This window comes from Drechmeria coniospora, chromosome 03 (genome assembly GCF_001625195.1).
Source record: "Drechmeria coniospora strain ARSEF 6962 chromosome 03, whole genome shotgun sequence".
NCBI lineage: Eukaryota > Fungi > Ascomycota > Sordariomycetes > Hypocreales > Ophiocordycipitaceae > Drechmeria > Drechmeria coniospora.
The window spans coordinates 7,639,886-7,657,812 of record NC_054391.1 but is presented as its reverse complement, the minus strand read 5'-3'; the positions used below and the strand labels follow the sequence as shown (position 1 = coordinate 7,657,812).

Below are 17,927 nucleotides of genomic sequence, written 5' to 3'. Positions count from 1 at the left end.
CTTGGTTGTGTGGCGTGAGATACGACTTCCTCTTGATTTGGGGGACACGGACCTTGACAGCTCCCAATAGCTCAAGGGAGGAAAGCGACCGGGTTTGAATCAGTCTCCAAGTTGCAAAAGCTATAAAAACCTCTCACATTCACTGCCTGGTATGGGCATGTGCGAAACTCAACAGCTCGGTTATCGAGCAGGGCAGTCATGCGCTTGATCGTGACTCGCTCCAACCCAACAGTCATGGTGAATAAATGACAAGGCGTCTGAACGAGACTAGCCTGATTTGAGATCACTGCGTTGAATGTCATGTTGAAGATTCATTGATGATCAGGCATACTGTGGCAAAACCTCGCAGCGAGAGATGAGATTGATTGCCAGACTTTATTGGATATAGCAACATCGCGGTATGCAGTGCATGAAGGAATGATATGTTGCACAGTCACTATTGTCACAAGCTGTATCAAATTTGATTAATATTCTACTAATACCTTATGTTGATATGGATACGATGGAGTCAGAATGCGGGCACGGTGTTCCTTCAGATAGTTGTGAAAGACGCAACCTGTGTCACTTCTGGTACCCTGCCGATCTCAAATACACTTCGTGTAGGACCAAGGCGAATAGAATTATCTCGCTCGTTTGGCCATTTTCTCACTGCACTGGCCCTGGATGGATTTCTTGCCTACATGACGCATCATTACACCTGCAAGTGTAACTCCCTCGTCGATACGGATCAAACCCAAGGGATCACCCGTCGTCGGTAGGATCGCTACCCGCAGACAAACTTATGCAGGTATTCTGGAGCGATCCTACATGACAAAGAGCGTCTTCAGGATAGCAGCCTAGACTTAGGACCCTTGTGACGCTGCCTGCAGTTTGCCTGTCGCCGGGGCCGCATTGGCCGATATCACTACTTCACATGAAATATTTCGGCATGACCATATTCAACAATTTATGTTTCATTCGTCGCCAGCCTTGCCAGGCAAATGCAGTTGATATTTGAATGATCCGTAGTAAAACCAGCGAAGCCCTGCCCAGCTGTCCTTCACACCGAAAACACCTAAGCGAAAGTGGATGGTCGCTGCGCGCTGAACAGCTTTGTGGTAGCCGTTTTGGTGACACGGTGGGGTAGGGGAAATGTCAGGTTCTTCGTAACAAGCTGCTTGATGTATGGGCGCTTGATATCGTCTGTCTTCTCAAGCTCAATAACGCGGAGGATCTATCGTGTCTTGTCAGCTAACTGGCCAGGCCTTGTGGAATGCGCTGCACGTACGTGGATCGACCTAAAGCGGGCACGATGACGGGCGGCCATATCGGCGTACAAGGCCTCGACGGCTTCAACACGTGACATTTCACGATACTCCTTGTACATGTTATGAGTGCCGGAGCGCGAGTCATAACGGAGCCAAACGCCGAAGTTCTTGACCTTTTGGGGGTGCTTCTCGTGTAGCTTTATCGTGCATTAGCCAGAAGTGCTTCTCGGAAAGGCTGAACTAGGTATCATACAGTCTTGACGCTGACGATTTCGCCGGTGGCCTTCTTGACCTTTCGTAGACCGCGAAGAAAGTACCAGAAGCGGGACTTGGCGACAGTTTCATTAGGAGCAAAGATCGTCATCCGGTACATGTCCGGAGTAGGGTTCGCCTCGGTGGGCAGATGGCGCCCAATGACCTCGAATTCCTGAAGACGACCTGTCGCGAAAAGTTAGCAACTTCACAACAGCGTATTCATTCCAAAAATGGATAAAAGGACGATCCAGATCGGAAGCAATGCCTGGTAATTCTTGAACGCTGCCTCCTCGGATCGTAACATCAATGGCGACGGTTGTGTCCTTCGCATCATTAGGTGTAGGCTTCGATGGATGATGACTTCATTCTGAACCGCCATATGTGCTGTTGAACTTCCATCACTTGATTCCAGTTGTGATCCTCTCGACCATTTACATTTCTGCGAGTTTCGAATGTTGGGCACATCGAACTGTGCAATTGTCGCCTCCGTCGCAAAGTAGAGGCCCCTCCACATCCGCCGGACTCGCACATTGTTGAACCAAGCAAAAAGAGAAAACAAACTTGACAGAACTAGGGAGGCTTCTTACCCATCTGCACACTATATTAGCTTCTATTGAAACGGCCAAGAAGGTGAAGTAATATCTACTTACGGCGACGGCGGTCAATGTCCTCGACAATTGGCGTGATTTGAGGATTGTCAGAGTTGGAGGAGACGATAAATTTTCTGTGCGTAAGGTGCGGAGGGCTGATGAGAGACAAGCTACAGGGCTTTGGACCCTGCAGCGATTGGTCGAATTTCGCATCGTGCCCCCACCCAGTCCACATAGCATTCACGTGCACAATCACGTGCATCCTGCTAATACACTTAACCATCTTCTTAACTACTTACTTACTTACATTACATGTACTTACAACGTAAAATAGCAGAAGTACTCCGTACGCCGTACTTACTTAAGTAAGTGTCCATACTTGTACTTACAGTACTTGTACATCTACTGTAGGTGCATACTTACTACTTACATGTATTTATGTACTAACCTGGTACAGCTGGGCCGTGATAGAGTACTTGCTTATTACTTGAACTAAATCCCATAGTACTCCGTACGGAGTACTCCGATTACAGTAGAATACTTACTACCCTAGTACTTAGACCCCATGCATTCGAACATACTTACGTAAGTACTTGTACTGTACTTTTAAAGTACTTCGTATGGAGTATCGGTATTACTACTTAAGTACGTACATAAGTAACTGCCACTAACAATGCGTGCCTACTACGGAGTAGCGCGAAATCATTACCCTCAGCGCAAGTACTGTACTTACTCGCAAGGTAAGTTCATACGAAAGCTCCCCTCACTCTACCGCTACCAACAATATACAGAGTATATGACAAAGAAGCTCGCCTTTTACCAGCAACAGGCACTGGACCCAGTCCATCATTTGGAACCCGACGACTGAAAGGGGGACTCCCACCTATCTTCAACGTAACGCTGGCCAACACTAAAGAGTGTGAACGAGCCCCAGTGTGAGCAAGGTTGCATGCATGCATCGGGGGCACTATGAACGAACTTATCCAAGAATTTGTAAAGGCTCAGGAGTTACACAACGGATACTTTCTGGCGCAGACAATCTCCCCCGTTCCGCCGCAGCAGGATCCTGACAGGCTTAGAACGGTGTGGCAAAGCACGAACGCTCACAGCGTGAAGGGGGACATCAAGAATCTGGTAAAAACGCGGACGTCTCGCCGAATTCGCTTGGACAACGATTTGGTGAACGGGTGGGTGGCCGTGTACGAGTCGTACTGGAAGGCTGTCGGCGTGATACTCGCTGGTGAGGGCGGAAAGGTAAGCTCTTGCAGGATCCGAGACTAAGTCAAGGGCTAGGCTGGTCTAACGGAGACCAGTCATCATGGACCGAGGTGTACGAGGCGTGGAAGAACCTCACGTCCAACTTGATCCGTGGATACAACAGCTTTGGGTTCGAAGCGTGGACAATCCCAAGCCTGTATATGGTGGGGAAGTACCTCAGATTGTTCGCCATCAAATCCGACGACGAACGTAAGCGCAACTCGACAGACTTGGCCGGCGCCGCGTCTCTCATGCAAGATGACTTCGAGGCGGATTCCGAGCAACAAGCTCAGCTGAGAGACTGCGAGCAACACTTGAAACGTATCTTTACGCTTTGCCTCAATGACAGGTGAGAAAGTTAAGAACGGAGGGCTGTATGACGCCAAGGCGCTGACGTCGAATATCAGAGCTCCGCTCGAAGAGTCACGGAAATGGGGCATCTACTTCATCATCAACTTATTGTTCAAGACTTACTTCAAGCTGAACGCGGCGTCGCTGTCGAAAACCATCCTGAAGACCCTGGCCGCCTACAATGAGAAAGGCGACATGCCACCCTTGGATTGCTTCCCGAAAGCGCAGAGAGTGACCTTCAAGTATTACGAAGGCGTCTTGTGTTTTCTCGAAGAGAACTATGTACAAGTGAGTCGATTGATCTCTCTTGCTTGCATGATGGAGTCAAGCTGACGAGACTGTTGAAGGCAGAGAAGCATCTCATGGATGCGTGGAGCCTTTGCCACACAGATGCCAACGCCAACCTGGAGTGCGTCTCTCCTGCACTGCAAGGTTCGATTACAATACTAACTCTGGCATTGTAGGAAAATATTGACATACCTCATCCCGTGTAAGCTGTTGACGAGCCATGTCCTTCCGACGAAAAAGCTCCTGAAGCCGTTCCCGAGGCTGCAGGCACTGTTCCTCCCGCTGGCGCGGTGCATCCGACGAGGCGACTTACGAGCGTTCGACATTGCGCTACAGAAAGGTGAGGAGGAGTTTGTCAAACGGCGAATCTACTTGACGTTGGAGCGGGGTCGCGATATCGCACTGCGTAATCTCCTTCGCAAAGTCTTCATAGCTGGTGGATTTATCGATCCACCGGAGGAAGGCGCTACGCCCGTCCGCCGGACGCGCGTGCCTGTCGCGGAGTTTCGAGCCGCCATTTGCATGGGCAGTGGTGGCGACAAAATTGATTCTGACGAGGTGGAGTGCCTGCTGGCCAACATGATCTACAAGGTGAGAACGACCTTTCCACAATCATTGCTGGCGAACTGGCTTCAAGTTGGTTCTTGGCTTTGCGCCCCCGGTAGCCTTCCTCCTACTTCCTCGTCCGCCGTGTCCGGCGAGGATGCTAGAGTGTGACCGCCTCAAGAGTCTCTTCTCTGCCGAGCCGTAATATCCGTTGATGCTCACTTTCGAATCGCTAACCTGGCTGAACAGGATCTCATGAAAGGCTACATCTCACGGGAACGAGGCATCGTCGTGCTGTCCAAGAAAGGTGCTTTCCCTGGAACAGGGCTATAATAGTTCGGCTGAGATGAGCCAGGACGAATTGAGATATGCGACGATGCGGGGCGAGAGTAGTCGCTTCACATGGAGGTCTACCAATCCCTTCACAACATTGCACGCACATGCCGATCATCATTTCCTCGCTTGTCATTTCGCACAACTTTGATAACAGGTGATGATGTACTCCGTAGGTGTAGCTTGGCTGACGCGTCTCACTCGGGGAGATCTCGGGCGAGCCTGGCGAAGGTGCCCGCTGTAAGGCTCGTGGCCCAGGGCCTTCCATCTTCATAATGTCAGTTGCTGCCCATGTTGACAAGCGGCAATCTGGACCGCTGGCACGGGCCGCTCTGTTGTACTGCAGTACTGAAATACTTGACGATTGTTAACGCCTGAACACGACGATGACACGACACCACGTGACGCGAGCTCAGTCTGTTTCAACGAAGTCGTATTATGCATAGCATTACTTGTACTCCTCTACGGAGTTCTCCGTACTTGCACCACTATTAATACCAAGTAATTACTGTACTCCGCACTGATACAGTACATGTGCTTATTTACGGTCAGTTATGGTGCTAACACGCCAACTTCGCGGTTTACGGCAATAATGTAAGTACTTACGGAGTGCTGTAAGTAGATACCATGTAATTACATGTTCCTACAAGTACATGTACTAGTAAGAAGTAAGCAAGTAGCAGAGAAGTTTCAAAGTTTACAATCCGTTACTAATGATCCACACTAAGCTTGATGCATACAACAATGCTGTACTTAAGTACATGTACTTTCTTGTACTTATTACAACTACGGATTATTAAGTACTTACGATTAGGTGTACTTACTTACGTGTACAAGTACTGTCTTTTACATATCATTCATTGCAAGTACGGAGTACGTAACGTGGGAGGCGGCTGGTCAGTGGTGCCTGAGACCGAAACCGCCTCCCCCTCCCCCGCGACGCCGGAAACATTACATGTAATCTAATGCCTAGTAGCTAGAACTTGGACTCAGTCTACATGAACAGCGCTGTCGATGACAGACACCAGCACTTCGCCACTCTCCTGCCTACTTCTCAAAATTTCCGTCAAATCATTCCCGCCGCCTCATGCTGTTTTCGCACGGCACTGAGCCTTCCTTATCCATTCCGGAGACCTTCGCGCCACGCTGCGCAAGTCGCTCCCTGCCAATTTCATCTCCAGTTTGCCATGCAGGTTCCAGGCAATGAGACGCCCGCAACTCCAACCACGCACATCGACATCCAAGATGATCGCGCGGCACCACGCGAGGATGATGAGACCAACCACAGAATGAAAAATAGCAAAGGGTGGGACGGCAAGCTTCGGGTTCCCAAGGCGGCTCGCGTAACAAACCCCGAGGCCCTGTCCGATCCCGACTATTCCGATGACAGCAACGTCCTGCCTGGGCATGAGATAAGTGCCGACGAAGGTCAGCGCGGCCGCTTCCCGTGGCGGAAATTTTCGAGCTGATGTTCACATGCCGCTACAGACCTTCTCGACAGCGAAGATTCAGGAACCGAAGAAATCATGTGCTCTCATTCCCGCATCAAGTCCATGTCTTCCCTGCGGCTGGCGCGCTTCAAGAATGCGGCCCGTATTTGCCTGCGGCAGAACAACATCCAAGAAATTGAAGGCCTCGAACCTTTGGCCGCGACACTCAAGGATGTCGATCTCTACGATAACCTTATTTCCCAAATGCGAGGCCTCGACAAGTTAACCAACCTAACCAGCCTAGATCTCAGCTTTAACAAGATCAAACATATCAGGAATATTAGCCACATGACCAATCTGAAGGAGCTTTATCTCGTCGCAAACAAAATCGGCCGGATCGAGGGTCTGGGAAGCCTTGCGAGCCTCACTTCCCTCGAGCTGGGGTCCAATCGGATTCGAGAGCTGAGCAACCTCGACGGCCTGAACCGCCTGGAGGAGCTATGGGTAGCGAAGAACAAGATCGCAGACTTGGGGGGGCTAGGTGGGTTGCCAAACTTGCGGCTTCTGAGCATCCAGTCCAACCGAATCCGGAACTTGGCACCGTTGAAGGACGCCGTTGCGCTGGAGGAGCTCTACATCTCTCACAACGCTCTGGAGTCCTTGGAGGGCATCCAGGCCAACATCAATCTGAGAGTGCTTGACATTTCCAACAATCAAGTGGAAAGCCTCGAGGGCCTGGAAGTGTTGAGCAAGCTGGAAGAAGTCTGGGCTAGCTATAACCAAGTGGCAGACATCGGCCAAGTCGAAAGAGTGCTGAGGGACAAGGAGCATCTAACGACAGTCTACTTTGAGGGTAACCCTCTTCAGCTGCGGGGGCCTGCTCTCTACAGAAACAAGATCCGTCTCGCACTGCCCCAAGTCAGGCAGATCGATGCAAGTAAGTTGCAACTGTGTACACCTTGAATGGGACAAAAAGCTTACAAGATGGCTCCGTATAGCATATGTAAGGGTTTAACCGAAAAATCTACCTTTATTGACTTCGAGCATGGTGTTTTCTGGTGTCTAAATGCATCGAGCAAAGATTTATGGCAGGCTGGATGAGATGTATCTGCCCCTGGAGGGTTGGTAACAAGGCATAAACCACAGAAATGAACGGCTCAGGCATGTTTGGAAGGACGCAAGCCCACCGAAAGTTGCACCCACGCTGAAAGCGGGTGCAGCTGCAAGCGCGAAGCGCACACAACAGCCAGGCTGCATACTCCAACATATATGTTCCAACCGACAATACAGTCAAAGCTTTTTGTCAGCCGGGAAATACTGTGATGCTTGGTGAAAGCCGACAGTGGCCCAGGAAGCCCCCTGCTTGGTCTCGTTGTTGAAAACCAGGTCGAGGTCCCGCTTACGTAGGTAGCAATGCATCATCACACACTACTCCGTACCGTGGCCGTGATCACGGCCAGGGCGGGCAAAACTTTGAAGATATAGTAGCAGGACAGCACTATGCTGTCAACTGGCAACAAGCTTGAGCAGGGGGGGGGGGGGGGGGGTTGCTATCCTTGCATGCCACGGTGACGGTGGCGGTGGCGGTGAACCATGGATATGATCACTGCGCGTCCGTTGTGTGGTGGGCGCAGAACAGCTGCATTTACTGAACGGTTGCTGGATGGTCCGGGAACAATGCAAGATGCAACGGTATAACCTTCTTCTTGACGCGCCCGACTCGGATGGCTCGAGTGAAGGCCTCCCTCGCCCTCATCCTGCTCCTCAATTTCAGGCCGTTGTCGGACCGCTCTCGATTGTTGCATTTTCCTCAGCCCCGAGCCCTACGGAGCTTCCAAGGAATGCTCAGATGCCCCTATATAACTGGGTGCGCTCAACGCCTCGCCCTTGTCCGTCCAAACTGAGGCCAGTTCTTGTTCGATTTCGTCTCGCCGCGTCTTCCACTCATCCACCTGGGCAAGCCGCTCACGGAGCTCCTGCAGCTCTTTCTCTACCTGCATCTTCTCTCGCTCTGTCCCTATCCGTTCGAATTCCCACTGGTCACCCTTCTCTCCCAAGCCAAGCACCAGGTTAAAGGTGTGGTACTTCTTGAGTGATGCTCGCGTTGAAATCGTGATGAGCGCTGTTGCGGGTGGCAATCATCAGCAACCCAGAAGATTCCGGTCATCAAGAAAAAGCAGAAAGCAGTCGAAGATTGAATGAGAAAAAAAATATGCGGGTGGGGGTGGGGAGGCAACTCACTGATTCCTTTGCCTTTGCACGTTTCATATAGAAGCCCCTCAACGTCGCTCGACACAGCGCTCGTGCCCTCGTCCACCACGGCATACTGCGGCTCGTGATATAGGAGCCTGGCAAACTGCATCCTCTGCTTCTCCCCCCCGCTCAGCACGTCCTTCCACTCCTTTCGCGTGTCCCATCCACCTTCGCGGTCAGGCAGGTAGCCCAGCTTTGCTTCGTCAAGGATCCTCTGCAAGTCATCCTCCGACTTTCGCTTTTCCTTCATGTCAACATGCCCATCGGGGTAGATGACCTGGTCGCGCAACGTTCCAGGACTGAGATACGGCCTCTGCGGCAGAAACATGATGCCGTCTTGGCCAATGCTCTTGGGCCGACTGACCAACCCTCGGTACACAGGCCAAAGGCCGGCGAGGATGCGCGCGATCGCGCTTTTCCCAACGCCGTTGGGCCCGGAAACCTGTGGCAGAGAGAGGATGTCAGCTGACTTGGGATCTGCAGACGCAACAAACGCCGGACGGGTATGTACCAAGAGATGCTCGCCACTCCGAACAATCATGGACAGCGACTCCACAAGCTCCTCTCCACCCTGTGGCCAGAGTCCCGGGGCGGCGACAGGCACGTTTTCGAACCGCACGCCATCGAAGCCCTTCTGAATTGTTCCCTGGACATCGGAAAGGGAGAAGAGCTCGGTCTGACCGCCTCGCATGTAGTACGCACCGGCATGGACACGGTGCAGAGTGGAGACGAGGGTGTACACTCTGCTCGTGTACCCCGCGAGCTCGGCCAGATCCTTGATCGAGTACATCATGCGACCGCCCGCATCGGCAAGCGAAAGCATGAGCCTTTTGTTGGTGATGAAGTCTTTCATCCGGTTGCGTTCTCGGCCGCCCTTCTCGGCGCTCTCCACCATCTCGGAGGCTCCGCCGATGCCACCCCAGGCGGGCAGGAAGACCGGTAGCGATGCCAGCAGGTAACCATACGCACTCCAGCTGTACTTGAGGATGAAGTCCTCCAGGATGTTGTACCGGATCTTGAGCATGTAGATTCCTTCCATCCACGTCTTCAGTGACTTGTACTCCTTGTTGAGAAACGTCTTCTCCATGTCGGCACCGCCATAGAACGCCACTTCCTCGGCGTTCGCCAGCAGCCGGGCGTGGAGGCTGCGGAAGTCGCCCTCTTTGCGGCCCTCGACTGCCTTGAGCTTGCCAAACGGTGGCGATAGCCGGCGCAGGATGCTTGCCGTCAGGAAGTAGTTGCTCATCAATCCTGAAAGGGCCAAGGGGCCGAGCGAGCGGTAGAGCTGGAAGCTGAAAACGCAGAGATCCACAAACGGCTTACCCAAGGATGAGTATAGATTTGCAGCAGCGGCACAGAAGAGGGTCAAGTCTTGCGTGATGAACTGGTCGGCCCCTTGGCCGACGCCGCCGTCGAGGTTGGATAGCTTGTAGTAGTTCAGGTTGTCATTCAAGTACAGATCATGGATGTACCTCGTCAAGCGGGTGCGGAAGGCAATGGAAACCTTCGATTCAAGGTACTTGATCATGGCGTTTGTGTAGGATGCGAAGCCGCCCAGGCCACACCACTGCAAGGGATCGTCCCGGTGAGCGCAAGCGACGGGACGGCGACCGAAGGAGTGATACGCATACCTTGAGGATACCCCAGAGAAAGGCCTTTCCATTGCCGGCGACAAGGTCTCTGACGAGCTCGCCGTCCAGTCGCGCAACGACGAGCGAAAGGTAGGTCCTAAGCATGAGGAAAATGCCGTGGCTGAGGAGCAGGCCGGCCTCCTTGCTCGACCAGCGAGGAATCATGATGCTCATGAGGCTGAGGAATTGGTGCAAGAAAGCCAAGTTCAAGCCAGGCTTGGTCTGAGCGGAGGGGACCGTTCCGTCGGCCAGGCCAGAGACGCGCGGCGGGTTGAGGAAGAGGCGGCGATGGGCCTCAAAGGTGAGGGGCTTGGTGGTGTTGATGGTCACCTTGGTCGTGCCCTCCTTGTACGGTACGTATATAGTCCGCGACCCGTCTTTGTTATGAAGCCATGAGTTTGTCCGGACAAGCTTGCTGCCCTGCTCGCGTTCGTGGTGCTGCCTCCTCCATCGGCGCCGCGTACCCTCGGCCCCCAGAACGATGGCGACGGCCAAGGAGAGTGTTGCAAGGAGGCGCGTCGTCCGCGAGGTTTTGCGCAACCTACCACGCACGATGGCCGACCATTTCTCGGTGAAGGCGGCGACCGCATTCTCCGCCGCCGTTCTCCGGAGATTGGATTGCGCAGCCATGACGTCGAGGCCTGACAGAGTGGCTTACAGCGTCAACGAAAGCATGAGTGAGTCCTAGAGGGTAGCACTTTAGGGTGGTGGGCGATTGGACCGAGAGACCATAAGGTCTGAGGGATCGTGCTCGCTCCTGCGACGATTGTTGCCGGTTCGTATTTGTTGAACGATGGAAGGTCGAGGTGGCGCCTACGTTGGTTGGTTGATGACTGGATGGCATGTGAAGTTCCGAGGCTATCCGCCATCTGGGTGGAAAGTACACAGTACAAGCACGAATACTTGCGTACAAGTACCTCCGCGTACTTGTAGTTCCTGTCGCTAAGTGCAAGTACGGAGTAGGTACAAGTACATGTGTGCACGTAGCTGTATAAGTATTAAGTACTTAATTACTGTACTCCGTAAGCACATGCACGAGCACCAAAGGCATACTTGGACAGGCTCCATGGAACGAAAGTGCACCGATATTCTCCATAGTATGGAGTACTACGTACTTACATAACAGGTCCGTTTTGTGTCTGTGGATGTATTAATACCCCGTTCTTTCCAGTAATTACATCAAGTTGGTGTACTTGTGGTGTATGTTCAGGTACCTGTAGATGTACTAGTGCACATGTACAGTATTACTGCTCCGTACGGAATGTACCTGTATGAAGTAAGTAATATTTCTCTACTAAGTGTACAAGTATACTCGTATATCACTTTCCGTGAGTGAGTTCTCCATTGGTACGGAGTAAGTAGGTTGGCTGGTATTCTGCCAATGTACGGAGCACTGTGCGAAGAACTGTGACGCTACAACCTGGGCCCTGCATTGGTTTTGGGGTGCAAATCAGTCCGGCACTGTCGAGAATACAGTGCCTAGTACGTACTAAGGTAAGGTACTAACTTACCTACTTACAGTACACGTCAGGCACACATACAGTAAGTACAGTACAGTACTACCGACGGTACAAGTACTTGTACATTAGCAGGTAAAATAAGTACGAGGTACTCTGTACTCCGTATACACGTAATTACAGTACAGTACAGTACTTACAGGAAGTACAGTAGTTGTCGGTGTCTGTATTATCAATACTGTGCTTACTTACTTACAAGTACTCCGTACGGAGCACTCCGTAATAAGTACTCATTTACAGCTCTTTTTGGCACGTGACAAGCTCCCTCCAAGCAAATGGTCTCCGTGACACTTGTGGCTGCTCCACCAATGAATAGCCAGCACAGCTTGTGGGCTACGAATTGCTGAGCTGCCTGCTCTGTTCTTCCCCATCGCTCCTGTAGCATGTATAGTAATAATTGCGGCGAGTGCTCCATAATGAACTCCTAGCCGGGTCCTTTAGGCTGCGACTACAGTACGTACGAGCTGCAGTTACATACTTGTGCACATACTCGTATTCGACGCATTGGCAACACCACCGACATATTCGCCATCCTACCTGCGACGATTCCCCTGGGCCTAACCGTTGGTCCTTGACTTGTGGTGCCACGACTTCAGCTGCTCTTCAACGGCCCATTCGCTTCACACTTCTTTGCAAAGCAAAGTGAATTGTTCGGCAAACGCTGCATCCAACAGAAGCAGCGAGACGAGGCAGACACCATCGGCCAGACGTCGTGAATTGTCGCACGGCAACCGATCGATAGCCATCTAGTTATCCGCCACAATGCCTACCACTACCGCGGAGACGCTCTCCCTCGTGACGCGCAACGTCTCCGTCGCACCCCTCGTTCTCCTCTCAGCTGTCGATCACTACAACCGGACCGTTCAGAACAAGACGAAGAGGCGGGTGGTGGGAGTTCTTCTCGGCCAGAATGATGGCAAGAACGTTCGAGTATCCAATAGCTTCGCCGGTGCGTACTCCCTTGATCTGCCCCTTGCCCTTCTCCAAGCACTGCCATTGACGACGGTAATAGTCCCCTTTGAGGAGGACGACAAGGATCCCTCCGTGTGGTTCCTGGACCATAACTACGTAGAGTCGATGAACGACATGTTCAAAAAAGTCAACGCCAGAGAAAAGCTAATCGGCTGGTACCACTCTGGACCCAAGCTTCGTGCGTCAGATCTCGAGATCAACGATCTCTTCAAGCGCTACACGCCTAACCCGCTGCTTGTCATCATCGACGTTCAGCCGAAGGAGTCCGGTGTGCCGACGGACGCGTACTTTGCGGTCGACGAAATCAAAGACGTATGCCGCGTCTAGCAGACCCAGAAAGGCACCCCACGAACCAAGTTGCTAACAGCCGCGGCAGGACGGTACCACAACCTCGAGAACCTTTGTTCACACCCCCTCCATCATCGAAGCGGAGGAAGCGGAGGAGATAGGTGTCGAGCACCTGCTGCGAGACATCCGAGACGTCGCCGTCGGCACGCTTTCCACCCGCGTCACCAACCAACTCCAGTCGCTCCAAGGTCTGCACTTGCGGCTGCGCGACATCGGCGCCTACCTGCAAAAGGTTCTCGATGGGCAGCTCCCCGTAAACCACGCCATCCTTGGCAACCTGCAGGATGTCTTCAACCTGCTCCCCAATCTCTCCACACCGGAGGGCGATGGGAAGTCGGGTAGTGGCGAGCTGGCGCACGCCATGAGCATCAAAACCAACGATCAGCTGATGGCCATCTACCTGAGCAGCTTGATCCGAGCCATCACCGCATTCCACGACTTGATTGAGAACAAGATACAAAACCGGCAGCAGCAGGAGGAGAAGGATGGCAGGAAGGAGGAGGCCAATGGCAAGGATGAGAAGAAGGACGTTGGTGCGAATGGCGTCAACGGCGAATCCAAGGACGAGAAGGGCAAGGAGAAGGAGGGCAAGGAGAAGGAGGGCAAGGAGAAGGAGAGCAAGGAGAAGGAAAAGTAATTCGACTGAATCTCGAGGCGGAAGATTGGGGCGGAGGCAGTCCCAACCTAGGCCGGTACCTTTCAAGGGTCATCACCATGCCATGGACGAGCCAGAGTAGATCTCGTCCATTTCTACACACATTGGCTGGCGACGAGGACGTCGTGGGAGGAAACAAGCAGTGGCGTGAATATCATGTGCCATTCCCACCACTCCGAAGATGGATATCCGTCCTACGATGGATGCTTGACCCGGCTGAGAATGAGTGATCGATTGGCGAACCGAAACGCCAACGTCCTAGAGGCGGCTGATTTTCCCCACGGTACATGATGATGGAGAGACCACTTATTCATACGTTGGCGGCGATCCCGGCGAGCTCTTCCTTGGTGGCGGCCCTCGCAGCCACGCGGGTCTCCGGCAAACCCCCCCAGATCTCAGAAAGCAGGCATGCCAGGAGGTGCTTGCAGCACGGCACGTCCTCCCCGTCGCCTGGAAGCCAGCCGGTGATCTTAGCGGGTGACGGCGACTGGCCCTCGCGATGACAAGCTCGATGCATGCTCCCAGGCTGACGTGGTGGGGATGGGAGAGGACACGAAGATTGCGGCGAAGAGAACACGGTAGAGTCTTTGGTCGTCTCTTCCGCCAGATACCGGAACGCCTCGAGGGCGAAGCTGGAGCAAGAGCAGCTCCACGCGTCGAGGTGCACAAGGTCGCTTCTCGAGGATGACGGTGCAGGGTCAGGCCCAGCGCGACGGCGAACTGGTGTCGAGGCCAGGGACCGAACTTCATACACCTGGGCGACGGATGGGTAACCTCGAGAGGGAGGAGACGACTGCCGGCCAGGCCGCCGAGCAGCCGCCCCGGACGAGTCGTGGGCACGGGCGATGCCGAGTCTTTGCGGAAACATTCCGGGATGATGGGCCGGCATATTGATGCGAGTCACGAGTCGGCGATCGAGAAGATCCAGCGCTGGGAGGACGGAGGCTGGGAAGAGCACGTGGAGGGTTAGCAGCAGATGTCGGCGGCTGCCTGCAGCCTCCCAGCAGTCATGCTCCCCATCAATGTCCCCGTCGAGGACGGCGGCTGGGTCTCCCGGGGGCAGAGTTGGTGGTGACTGTGCAAGTGAGGCTAGGAGAGAGGTGAGCAGCTCCCGCTGGGAGAGGGGCCTCGGCGTCATGCTCAAGTCGTTTCCCGATGTGGAGGAGGGTGTCATGGCCGACTCATCCCTGCTCCAGCCGTGCGAGTCGCCGCCGGAATAGGTTGCAAATGAACCGGCCCGCCTCTCTTGGCCACCCAGCTTGGAGGCGGCTTGACGTGAGCGGAGCAAGCTTGCATGTGTGAATCGGTCGACGTTGACGTTGCGTCGTTGACGGAAGTATCAGGGAAGTGGAGGCCTACAGGTAGGATTGGGTGTCGAGTCAAGCGCGGATGGATCGGGTCGATCGAACCGGTTCCATCCATTCATCCAATCCAGTCATCCCAGAAGCTGCGGCTTTCGTTTCTTGGAGGTACAACACCACCTAATACATGGGTTAAGTAAGCATGCACACTGTTTCCCTGCCTACGAGTACTTGGTTCTACCGTCCACCGCAACGACCAATTCTCACTCACATCGTGAGGATTGCTATTTGGCACGGGTGTAGATTGATAGATTAACATATTTTACAGGCGCGTATGCACAGGAACCCCCTCCCCATCAGTCTATAAACGCGGCAATGAAGGGGAGTGGCGAAGTTGAAGACGGCATCGCGCCTTCGCTCCCTTCGGCAGCAAACACGATCCATAGAACAGCAGCCACCACGCAACGGCCATCGCCATCTACGCCGATGTGCGAAACCTCGCTGGTGCTGACGAGCGCCGCTCCACCTTACATCCACTCCTTTGGCTTCCTCAGCACGTCGACCAGGCGCTGCTCCCTGCTTTTGGGCTCTGGTTCATGCATATACCTCCAACTTGCCGTCAGAGGAAGACTCATGAGAATGCTTTCGACACGCGAGCCGGGTGTGTTCAGCCCAAAAGCCGTTCCGCGGTCGTGGACAAGGTTGAATTCGACATACTTGCCCCGCCGAATCTGCTGCCAATCCTTTTCCTGTTCCGTGAACGGCATCGATTTGCGCTTCTCGAGAATGGGGACATATGAAGGGATGAAGGACTTGAGGCAGTCCTGGACAAAGGCAAACGTGTTCTCCTGATCGCGTTCCGACTCGTCGAGGTCGTCGAAGAAGATGCCGCCAACGCCACGGCACTCGCCGCGGTGCTTGTTGTAGAAGTACTCGTCGCACCACGTCTTGAATCGCGCATAGTACGCCTTGTCATGCGAATCGCACGCTTCCTTGAGCGTCTTGTGGAAGTGGATGGCGTCTTCGTCGAAGAGGTACGCCGGCGTAAGGTCGCTCCCGCCACCAAACCACCACGCCTGCGACGTTCCGTCGGGGTTGGCCGTCTCAAAGTACCGGTAGTTAAGGTGGACGGTGGGTGCCATGGGGTTCTTCGGGTGCAGGACCATGCTCAGGCCGGCGGCGAAGAAGTCGAGCGAGTCAACGTTGGGATCGAGCGTCTTGTGGTTGGCACGCATCTTCTGGATGGCCGGCTTGGGGAGGGAGCCGTAGACAACGCTGACGCCGACGCCGGCTTTTTCAAAGACGTTGCCATCTTGCAGGACGCACGTTATGCCGCCGCCGCCGTCCTTGCGTGCCCACTCGTCCGTGCGAAACCGTTTACCGTCTACCCTTTCCAGCTCCTTGACGATAATCTGCTGCTGTTCCTTGATAAACTTTTCCATCCGCAACCGCATGGGCGAATCCCCCGTGACCGGCGCCTCGCGCTTCTTCTGGGCATCCTTGTCGGCCAGGGAGGCAACGTCGAGCTTGGTGCCTCCTGCATTCGTCTGCGAGAAATTGCCGGGTACAAGTTAGCATCCACCCGGCGTTGGCGACTGTAAGACGGCGTCTCCTCTGCACATACCAGCTGGAAAGCGACTGGTGCGACGACGCCCAGCGCAACAGCCGTGCCCCAGAGCAGCCATGGCGAGCATCGGCTGGTGCGTCCGCCGCAGGCAGAGTTTGAGGCCGCTCGTCGCGCAGGCCAGTGACCCTTGGGAAGCTCTCTTGCCGGCGTCTGCAGCCGGGGACGAAGCTGCGCCGTGAGGCGCTGAGCTTGTCTCCCTGCCGAGGCCATGGCTTATTTCCACAGCTATTCTACCACAATCCAGACGATTCGTGCGAGTGTCTCGTTGAGATGGGGGAAGAGGATCGGAAGGACGAGGCGTCGGAGGAATCGGGGTTCAGTCGACCGGGACGGACTGTCGGAGTCGGATCGAATGCTGCGCCGTGTGTCGAGGGGTCAAATTGACCTACGGTGGCATATGCAATGGGGTATGCTATTAATTAATAAGTAAGTATGTTCTTGTTCTCGTTGGAGGGACTTCGTGGTTGTGCGAGTACGAGTACGAATACGAGGAAGTAATATGTACTCCATACTCCGTACTCCGTACTGCAGCTGGAATCGGGTGATGTTCGATAATGCTCCACATAAGTGTGGCCTGTTGGCCTGCTCACGTCCGACTCGCAGATATTGCTGCAGGACTGGTAGCCATCGTGCAGATTTGAAATATCCGCATCCATACACCAATCAGTATCACCAGTTCACCCGTTCAGCAAGCGACAGGTCAGCTACTCCAGAAACGTAGAGAAACTACATGTGCAGCATGGACACCCCTCCTATGGCCATGGTCAACGTTGCGCGCGGAACGGGCTCATGGTCAGACACTTCTCGACCAAACTCGCTGGGTACATTGGGGCGGCCATATCTTGGTTGACAAGCTGGAGAGGCATAGGTACTACTTTGCCGAGTATCAGCGTGATCATTGCATCGTTCTCGCTCCGGGAGTCCCCGTCATGCCTGCTACAAGCCTGGATGGTTGGTGACGGAAAGACGCTTAGCGTATTGCTTCGAATATCCAGGCAGAGTGAGGTGTACCACTACAGTTACCCGCCGACCTATCTATTTTGGCTCAATTTTTTCTGTGTACGGTAACAATGCAAGTTGGAACCTCCAGGTAATAATAATATTACAAGTAATACGTTTCCATTGCGGGGGGTACGCGGGCCGAGCAGCAAACTCAACCTAGGGACGACTCGGCTCGGCATGACGCAACGACTAGTGTTCTCATACTGCAAGTACAAGTATACTACTGAGACCCCAGCCATGGCGAACGTGTTCGATCCGTACAAACAAGGACTTGCGTACAAGTGCATCTTCATGAGGGTTACTAATGCACTATTGGTGGCAGGC

At 53.7% G+C, this 17,927-nt stretch overlaps 6 protein-coding genes across 6 annotated transcripts; 3 read left to right on the top strand and 3 right to left on the bottom strand.

Moving 5' to 3' along the window:
• Positions 1–1,054: 1,054 nt before the first annotated feature.
• Positions 1,055–2,469, bottom strand: DCS_07862 (putative 60S large subunit ribosomal protein; the record flags this gene model as incomplete). Its single annotated transcript, XM_040805145.1, has 5 exons — positions 1,055–1,213; positions 1,268–1,444; positions 1,501–1,685; positions 2,153–2,383; positions 2,454–2,469. 5 exons carry the CDS (start codon positions 2,467–2,469, stop codon positions 1,055–1,057), a joined length of 768 nt encoding a protein of 255 aa, XP_040655249.1.
• Positions 2,470–3,061: 592 nt separating this feature from the next.
• DCS_07861 (PCI domain-containing protein) lies at positions 3,062–4,867 on the top strand (the record flags this gene model as incomplete). Its single annotated transcript, XM_040805144.1, has 6 exons — positions 3,062–3,346; positions 3,406–3,698; positions 3,757–3,988; positions 4,048–4,109; positions 4,165–4,579; positions 4,784–4,867. 6 exons carry the CDS (start codon positions 3,062–3,064, stop codon positions 4,865–4,867), a joined length of 1,371 nt encoding a protein of 456 aa, XP_040655248.1.
• A 998-nt stretch (positions 4,868–5,865) lies between these two features.
• DCS_07860 (protein phosphatases PP1 regulatory subunit sds22) lies at positions 5,866–7,260 on the top strand (the record flags this gene model as incomplete). Its single annotated transcript, XM_040805143.1, has 2 exons — positions 5,866–6,295; positions 6,356–7,260. 2 exons carry the CDS (start codon positions 5,866–5,868, stop codon positions 7,258–7,260), a joined length of 1,335 nt encoding a protein of 444 aa, XP_040655247.1.
• Positions 7,261–8,120: 860 nt separating this feature from the next.
• On the bottom strand, positions 8,121–10,811 carry DCS_07859 (lipid transporter; the record flags this gene model as incomplete). The annotated part of the gene is made up of 4 exons (XM_040805142.1): positions 8,121–8,419; positions 8,539–8,992; positions 9,062–10,117; positions 10,182–10,811. The coding sequence occupies 4 exons, from the start codon at positions 10,809–10,811 to the stop codon at positions 8,121–8,123; spliced, it is 2,439 nt and encodes an 812-aa protein (XP_040655246.1).
• Positions 10,812–12,460: 1,649 nt separating this feature from the next.
• DCS_07858 (proteasome regulatory subunit 12) lies at positions 12,461–13,655 on the top strand (the record flags this gene model as incomplete). Its single annotated transcript, XM_040805141.1, has 2 exons — positions 12,461–12,982; positions 13,047–13,655. The coding sequence occupies 2 exons, from the start codon at positions 12,461–12,463 to the stop codon at positions 13,653–13,655; spliced, it is 1,131 nt and encodes a 376-aa protein (XP_040655245.1).
• Positions 13,656–13,983: 328 nt separating this feature from the next.
• On the bottom strand, positions 13,984–16,811 carry DCS_07857 (coproporphyrinogen III oxidase; the record flags this gene model as incomplete). Its single annotated transcript, XM_040805140.1, has 3 exons — positions 13,984–14,962; positions 15,506–16,521; positions 16,599–16,811. The coding sequence occupies 3 exons, from the start codon at positions 16,809–16,811 to the stop codon at positions 13,984–13,986; spliced, it is 2,208 nt and encodes a 735-aa protein (XP_040655244.1).
• Between the last annotated feature and the right edge of the window lie 1,116 nt (positions 16,812–17,927).